At 38.1% G+C, this 8485-nt stretch overlaps 2 protein-coding genes across 4 annotated transcripts in view; one reads left to right on the forward strand and one right to left on the reverse strand.

The window, feature by feature from the left end:
- The first annotated feature begins 973 nt into the window (after window positions 1–973).
- LOC107694170 (coiled-coil domain-containing protein 146-like) overlaps window positions 974–8485 on the forward strand; it is an 18661-nt gene continuing 11149 nt past the window's right edge. For 2 of the 3 annotated variants that reach the window (XM_016493785.1, XM_016493784.1), the window contains exons 1-3: window positions 1049–1282; window positions 6432–6724; window positions 8168–8225. In XM_016493785.1, the coding sequence (XP_016349271.1) occupies window positions 1115–1282; window positions 6432–6724; window positions 8168–8225 (519 nt within the window). In that variant the 5' untranslated portion in view covers window positions 1049–1114. Of the gene's footprint in view, window positions 1006–1048; window positions 1283–6431; window positions 6725–8167; window positions 8226–8485 lie in introns of those variants that run through there. The other variant, XM_016493786.1, reaches the window with a different exon arrangement.
- LOC107694171 (fibroleukin-like) lies at window positions 2233–5278 on the reverse strand. The gene is made up of 2 exons (XM_016493788.1): window positions 4254–5278; window positions 2233–3062 (listed from the first exon to the last, which is right to left on the reverse strand). The coding sequence occupies exons 1-2, from the start codon at window positions 4900–4902 to the stop codon at window positions 2350–2352; spliced, it is 1362 nt and encodes a 453-aa protein (XP_016349274.1). The 5' UTR covers window positions 4903–5278; the 3' UTR covers window positions 2233–2349.

Genomic DNA, 8485 nt, shown 5'->3' on the forward strand with positions numbered 1-8485 from the left:
CATACAGTATGGAAAAGCATCTCTCATGGGTCCTTACCAGTTTCACAGCTGTCCTGTTTTTGCAGAGGGAAGACGACGGCCAAAACGTACTGGCGGTTCGGCGAGAACGTTAACGGCTGTCTGCGTTTAAATACACTAATGTAGCTCTTATCAGGTTCTGTATCTGCCAAAGAGAAAGGGGTTAAGACGGTCAGAAACGTTGACGAAAAATAAACAATTTTAACCCCCTAAAGCGCTCAACGTGGCTCTGCAGCTGCGCGCGCGCTTGATTCCCTCTGCAGGAGTTGCTATGGAGACCGCGTCGCGCGCAGGAAAACAGTGACTGAAACGACAGAGATTGAAAGACTTCACAGCTAAAGAACTTAAATATTACGGTAAGTTATAAAGACAGCGTTGGAAGACATAACTTGCATGACATACAGTAATACTAAACGGACTAAGATGTAGAAAGTTTACATTAAATGCTTGTATTATAATTAAGTGGGTCAGAGCTTGAGACCATCTTAGCAGTTCGGAAGTGAACACGGCCAAGATTTGTACTAAAATACAGAAAAGCTGCCTAATACTATTAAAGTACTATACTACAACAATATTTTACACTAATACTGTATATTAATATTGTTTAAATTATTAACAGTTTACCTGAATTACTCTGTGCGGCGTCCGTTTGTGCGTTGTTATGTTGAGCCATGATAACTATCGTTTGTTATTGTGATTGGAAAAATGAGCAGCCTCCACTAAATACGTGTCCCAATTAATGAGGTTAATTGTCTACAGCTGCCACAAACTTGCTCTAAATCAGGGTTCCTCAAATCTTGCCCTGGAGGGCCAATGCGCTGCAGAGTTTAGCTCCAACCCTGATCAAACTCACCTACCTGTGGTTTTCTAATGATTCTGAAGACATTGATTAGCATACTCAGGTGTGTTTGATTAGGGTTAGAGCTACTGCAGCAAAGTGGATCTCGTGGGCCAGATTTGAGGATCCCTGCTCTAAATCATGCAGAGGTGTAGTTTCAGATTTTAGGGTCAAGATTATGTAAAGCAGTGGGAAATAGTTCATGCATTGATTTAGCAGATTAAAATATAATTTTCATATGACTGTCTTTAAAAGTAAATGTATTATTTGCAGCTCATGAGTCAAGCAGAGGGGCGGAGCTCTGAGGAGGAGGAAGGCTCCAGTGAGAGGGCCACGCCCATTTCTGCAATGGCTCCAGAAGCTGATGCACATCATGAACAACCTGCTGTCATATCATCAAATCCAGCCCTGCAGGACCTGGAACAGGTAGAAGCTCTTTAAAATAATAATAATTAATCTTGTTAAATTGGCAAAACTGGTAAAATACCATGACACTAATGTGAGTAAAGGCTTTTTTTTGTGTGTGTATTCATCATACAGTGTGGTATCAGACTTGAGTTGAGTACAAAAATGTGCTCAGCCGAATGACTGTGTGTGAGAAAGTCCAAAACCAACTCTCAATGTTTAGATGCAGTTTTATTTGTTTTATACAAAATATGAATGTACCTTTAAAAGCACAAATTGAGGTGTTTGATATAATTTCTCCAATGTACAAACAGTTTCTTAAAAAGTTGGCTAATAATGATTAGAAAAACCCCCGAAACTTATTCATTTCAGACTGGTAAAAAAAAAAAAAAAACTTCATCAAGGTCTGCCTAGTCACACAGCAGTACTTAAAAACCTTTAAAAAATCATCCCATGCTTTCAAAATAAATACTGTACATTTCCTCCTTGAATGTCACAGATATAGTATAGTATCTTTTTATCAACCTTATGGGCCTTTAGTCCATGTCTGTTAACTTTCAGCCATCTGTATAAACATCTAGCCTACAGTAAAAATATATATTTAAAAAGTCCACCAGAAGATTTTGAAGATAAAGAAGATTATGAACAGTATAAAAAAAATATTTTAAAATAATTTTAAAAAAGCTAAAAAAAAATTTAATAAAGCTGTTCATTGTGTCCCACTAAATACATCAACACAGGGAAAAAATGTACTTATCAGGAGTCTATAAAGAGGATGGTGTAGTAAACCAGTTAAACACAAGATGGCAGTAGCACATACACAAATATGAAACCATAACTCAAGATCTGGTATATTTAGACTAGATGATGGATAGCATTTTGATGTGCTTTGCAAATACAAAATGTATATATTTAAATTTATATATTTTTTATATATAAAAATATATATATTTATATATTTTTTAAAATGCAGTTCTGTTAATGTTTGAGGATTTTTAATGAATCACAAGCTATATCTTTATAAGTTGTTCTTGAGGAAAAGTGCGTAACTGCCCCCAAAATAATTGTTCATTTATACTTCATTTGGCTTAGGGTGCATAATTCTTTGGCCTTATCATCATTTTGACATTTTTAAATGTTTGTCTGTAGTTTGTCGGATAGTACTCAGAAGTCAGGTTGTGCCACGTGCCCCAGAAGATCCCATCCCTCTTCCCTTTGTATTTTGTTTTGTAGTATTTGCCATTGAGGTTTGCTGACATGCAGGCATCAAACCACCAGCCCGATCCGTAGTACGCTCCACAGTTCCCTGAGGGGTACATGTCGTTGTCCTTGTCCAGCGTAGTGAAGAACTTCTGATCATGGTTGAAGTGTTTGCTAAACTGCAGAGCATTTCCAGCAGTCCCTGAGTACCCGCTCAAAGACAGCCGATAATTGAGGAACTCATTGGATACGTAGAACTGTTCGTACTTGGCATACCCACGTGTGCCCTCAAAATCTTCGAGCTCAATGCGCAGGATCATGTCCTTGGTTTTGGTGAGCAGGTGGATTTTATCATTGCCCAGCCAGAACTCGCCTTTAGGGTCACCAAAGCCCTTCTTGTATTCAGCCCAGGTGCGGTTGAAGCTCACGCTGCCGTTGATGCGACGCTGCAAGACAGTCCACCCGCCACCGAATTCCTCCATGTCACAGTACACCGCAAAGCTGCCATTTCTGGGATCAGGGGTCACCTGGTGCACCCCATTTTTTCTCTGCCCCAGTGCGCTGATGTCAGAGCAGTCTCTGGGAGTGATGTTTGTGAGGTCTGTGAAGAGAGAGACTTTTAAGCATGCTGTATAATTTACACATGCATCAGGAACTGAAAGAAATGTTTCACCCAAAAATAAAAATCTGTCACCATTTACTCAAATCAATCATTTACTCAATGTTGTTTCAAACCTATATGAGTTTGTTTCTTCTGCTGAACACAATAGAATATATTTTGGAGAATGTGGGTAGCCAAACAGTTTCTGGTTCTCATTGACTTCCATAGAATTTTCCCCCATACTATAGAAGTCAATGTCTACCAGCAACTGTCTGGTTACCAACATTCTTCAAAATATATAATTTTGTGTTCAGCAGAAGAAAGAAACTCATACAGGTTTGGAACAACATGAGGGTGAGCAAATGTTAACAGAACTGTAATTTTTGGGTGAACTATCATTTTAAGGTCATACAGATTGTAGTTAAAATGTTAGAATGTATGTGTTTTTATATGTTTGTCCTGTGATGCTTGATAAAATTGTGTAGATGACCCAAAATATAATTTAGTTCAGTGGTGCTTATTACATTTATTTCATCACCATGTGATTCTGTGACTAGAGTTCATTCCTGCAGCAGGTTTTAATTTTTGAAATGCAAGCATTGGTATAATTCGTTTTCATTCCACATCTGATTTTGTGAATTCAAGTCAGAAGATTTCAATGAGGATTCGCAAAACTATTCCAGTAGCCTGTCTCCTGGCAGTTAACTTGCCTAATAATAAACTGAAGAAACTTCAATGCGATAGCCCCTGTTTGATGAGGCAGCTTGAAAGCATTCTATGAGGTTCTTATATGTAAATGATCTAAATGATATTCTAGTGTACCCCAGTTCTGTGTGTCCTAAATAGGTTCTTATACATGATGCTGAAGAAGACTGGAGTAATGACTGCAGAAAATTCAGCTTTGCCATCACAGGAATAAATTTCATTTTAAAATATACTAAAATAGAAAACTTATTTTAAATTGTAATATCTCACAAAATTACGTTTTCTTACTGTATTTTTGATCAAATAAGTGCAGCCTTGGTGAGTAGAGACTTTGTGCTCTCTTATACAACTCGTGTGTGTGTGTGTGTGTGTGTGTGTGTGTGTGTGTGTGTATATATGTATGTACAATATTTCCATATGGTATTCATGAAAATGTACTCACATTGAGCCTTTTTAAGTAGAATTATTTAACTTAATTTAACTTACGCTGAAGTTGTTGTTGTTGTTGACCTGGACAATTTGTGCAAGTGCTGCTGATTTTGTTGACAATCCCGGTAATGTTCTCAACTTTTCTGTCCACTATATCCTCCACATTTTGCAGATTGAGGAGGTTAAGTTCCTCCAGACGGCCCTGAAGGGAGTTAATCTGTGAACGTGCATTCTTCAGGCTGATAGACATGCGATTCATCTTCACCTGCATGTGTTGTACAATGTCATTATCACTGTTGTTCCCATTCCGGTAGACTCTCGTTCTGGTATCCCCTTGACTTTGCTCTGCGCTGTTTGTCGGAGGGTCTCCGCTGTCCTTCTGCAAGTTGAGGTCCACTTGCTGTGAGCTGCACTCCAGACAGGAGCTCTTCAACCTGTTTACTGTCTCCTTCAAGCTTTGCAGTTCCTTCATGGTCTTCTCCAGCAGTCGGAATTGTTTGGGAAGCTGGATAGTCAGCGGTGGCAGTGTGATCTGGTACGGGCACTCTTCCTCATCTTCACACTGCCCAGCTGGCTTCAGTCTCACCTGGGAGCAGCTGGAACCTCCTGACACCCTGTCCAGAACCCCAGAGGGGCCACTACCAGAAGCCTCTACCTCCTGCCAGACGACAATCAGCAGAGAACAGCACACGTACACCAGTTTCATGTTCTCAAATACAGTGATCTAAACTGAGACCGAGAACTGAAGAGAACTGCCTCAAAGTGCAACAGCTTTGCCATTAATATCAGAGGAGAGAGAGAAAGAAAGTGTGGGTGGGGCAGCTGTGCATTGCATAATTGCACAGTCGACATCAACGCAGGAAGAATTTGGTGGAATAGGACCACTCACCCTTTCTCTTGAAACACAGCACTATGACTCAGTATTTAGGAATGATGTTTGTCTTTATTTTTTACCTTGAGTTTAATCTACAGTATATGAAAGAATGAGCCAGATAAGCAATTCAAGTGCTGAGAAGGCACTAGTTGGAGTTTTTTGTTAAAACAGAATTAGATTTAAAGTGAAAGTTCATTCAAAAATGAACATTCTGTCTTCATATACTTATCCGCATGTTGTTCCAAACCTGTATGAGTTTTCTTTCTTCTGTGGAACACAAGACCAGAAAGTTTCTACTATTTTTAATTTATTTTTTTTCCTCAATTTTTGCTGAAAGAAAAAAAGTCATAGAGGTTTGAAACAACACAAGGGTGAATAAATAATGACAGAATATTAACTTTTGGGTGAACTTGAACATAAAACAGTCATATTCTTTCCCTGTATTCTTGTAAATGCTGTGGTGAAAATATTGTCTGTCATCATTAATTTATTCATACTGTCATGTGTTTGCATTACGTATTGCTAATGTGTTTGTATTGGCATAGGATCATTTGTTGTCACAAAGCAGTGTTTTACTGTAATATTGGCTGTAATACAAACAAGCTTTGTTTGGGACTTTGGTGTCATAAACTGTAGTATTTATTTAATCTTTAGCAGATGTGTCGAGACGTCTGCCAGAAATAGCTTCACAGTTTTGTTTGGTTTCTTTTCCCCATTGAATTGGTGCTGCAATTTTCTACAGAAGTCTGTCATCATCAATATACTCCATTTTATACTCCTTTTTCTTTCTAATAGATCAGCACAGAGAAATGTTATCCTAAACTGCCTATTGTAAGATGTGTTCCAGTGTCTTACTTCAAAGCTGGTTCTCCACATGTGTGCCTCATGATTTCCTATAAACTTGACAGTAACCAGCTTTAAGTCTCCTGCCTTGGCTCACTGCAGGAAGTCTCTAAATAAAAGTGCTATAAATTAGGAAGTGATAACACACAAGCTGCTTCTCAAGAAAAAGATCTTCAACATTATATGGATGCTTGGGTACGAACTCTCAAACCTTGTGTTTGTTTGTCTCCACTATAAAGGAGAAAACCACACATGTTCAGATTTTCTGTTGATAATCAGAGATGCTTATATAGAAAACGTCAACTTCAGTGGTCAGATAAACAACACTCAAATCTTAGATCCATCCTTTCCATTCTGGAGTTCAAATGCAAGTGGCACACATGTGGATTTGCTCTAAGACGCACCTGAAATGAGTCACAGTAAATCCCCATCAACCTGTTTGGCTTTGAAATGCAATTAACCTAATGTTTATTTGGCTGTTGGATCATTGATAGTTCTTTTTTCGTCTTTGTCCTCAGCTGTTCTCCATGGGAAAGATCAGCGGGGAGAAAATGGCTCGTCTTAGGGCCAGCTTCAACCTCTTACATGAAACTCTAAGAAGTTCTCAGGAAACAGAAATGCATCTGCTGCAGGAGGCAAAGGCCTTACGCACCACACTGGATCAGCAGAAGCAGGAGCTGGAGAAGGCCGAGCTGTTTCCTGAGGGACCAGACACAGAGGTCAGCAGACTAAAACAAACGCTTCTGCAGTACTACAACCAGCTGAAGGAGGAGGAAGAAAGAGAATACCAGATGCAGTTCCAGTTTGAGTGGTAAGATGCTCTGCAGGACTATACCAAGATGTGTGGCTCTGCTTAGGCTCCATTTAAAATATGCAAAAAGAAGAGGTGTTTGGTACTTTTATCTGCATCCCTCAGAACACTCGCCTCCATGTCCGAAATCAAAAAAAGAACACTGTATGCTGAGTCATGGCTTCCAGACAGTGTTTGCTGACCTTTTTCTAAGTACCTTTTGTAACAAACATGTGAAATAACTTTAAAAAAGGCCAAAAGCTACTAATAATCTTAAAAGGATAGTTCACCTAAAAATGAAAATTCTGTCATTTAATTACTCACCTTCATGTCGTTCCAAACCCGTAAGACCTTCATTCATCTTCAGAATACAAATTAAGATATTTTTAATGAAATTCGAGAGCTTTCTGATCCTCCATAGAGAGCAACGCAATTGACACGTTCAAGGCACACTCACAGAAACATAGCAAGGACATCATTAAAATAGTCCATGTGAGATCAGTGGTTCAACCATAATTTTGTGAAGCTACGAGAATACGTTTTGTACACAAAGAAAACAAAAATAACGACTTTATTCAACAATTCTTCACCTCCCGATCATCCACCATTATGGAGAGTACGGCGATGTGTGCGTTCCTCTGCATGTAAACAACGCATGCGCATGATGCTGCTGATGTAGTACATGCATTCGCTGCACCTTGTTTTAGAATTTGGAAAGAATTTTCATTTTTGCTTGAACTATCCCTTTAAATCAGGCCTGTAATATTTTGGTGTGGTAAATTAAATTGATCAAAACCTCACTGCTTCCATGGCATTATATGTTAAAGGTGCCACAATCAATCAATCAGTCAATCAATCAATCAATCAATCAATCAATAAAATATTTCTAATTGACAAAAAGCACCCAGTCGTAACAGTGAATTTACTGACTGTGTTAACAGAAAATGTATGATTTAAGAACTTCTTCTAAGTTTGAACTTCTAAAATGTCTGTGAACCACTGTACTAGAGATGTATTTTATGTTTGTAAGTTGGTTAGACAGGAATTCATACGGCAGGCATATTACAGCCAGATGTAGTTTCTACACATGTGGCTATTACAGCATGTCCTGAGTGGATCCTTCATCCTTAGCCAAACTGACATAGATTCACTTTGCACAGCATGCTTTTGCTCACTGTAATCTCCTTCTTTGTTGGGGCAATTCGGTTCATGCTAACAGCAGTACTTGCATTCAGCTACAATATTTGTACACATGAAAATGTTCAATAACCCTAGCCACATTTATAATTGTGAAATATCCTGTGTGCTTAAAAATAATAATTTTTATTTTGCTTCTCAAAGTTTGTATCATGCATATTTTAGTTCCTTTTTGTATGAATTGCTTCATATCTTGATTCTGTTCACGTCCTGATTTCTGTGAAATGCATGAAATTTGTTTCAAAGAATTTTGTTTCTCCTTTTTAGTCTAAAAGAGGAGAAGCTCTGTCTTGAGAAAGAATACCAGGAACAACCTAAACCATCTGTAAGTATTGCTGGGACCATGATAATTTAGGATGAATTCATCACTGGGTATTCCAGACAAATCGTGTTGTTTCACTAGGGAGACTGAAATGCTTCAAAACACACACACACAATTCTGCAATAATAAAACATCAAATCTTTCTATTTCATCTATAATTCAAAAAGGTACGTGTAGAACATTACACAGAAACTTTTTTACATTATTTTATATTTATATTATTAACTAATTTCAATATTTATAAACAAGTTATGAATGAATAT

The sequence above is a fragment of the Sinocyclocheilus anshuiensis genome, unplaced genomic scaffold (assembly GCF_001515605.1).
Source record: "Sinocyclocheilus anshuiensis isolate Anshui unplaced genomic scaffold, SAMN03320099.WGS_v1.1 scaffold1003, whole genome shotgun sequence".
NCBI classification, from domain to species: domain Eukaryota; kingdom Metazoa; phylum Chordata; class Actinopteri; order Cypriniformes; family Cyprinidae; genus Sinocyclocheilus; species Sinocyclocheilus anshuiensis.

Bases quoted from the DNA above. Each gene is read 5' to 3' on its own strand.
- LOC107694171 (XM_016493788.1), bottom strand. From the start codon at position 4,902: ATGAAACTGGTGTACGTGTGCTGTTCTCTGCTGATTGTCGTCTGGCAG. The intron at 3,063-4,253 runs GTAAGTTAAATT...CTCTCTTCACAG, and splicing joins ACAACAACAACAACTTCAGC to ACCTCACAAACATCACTCCC.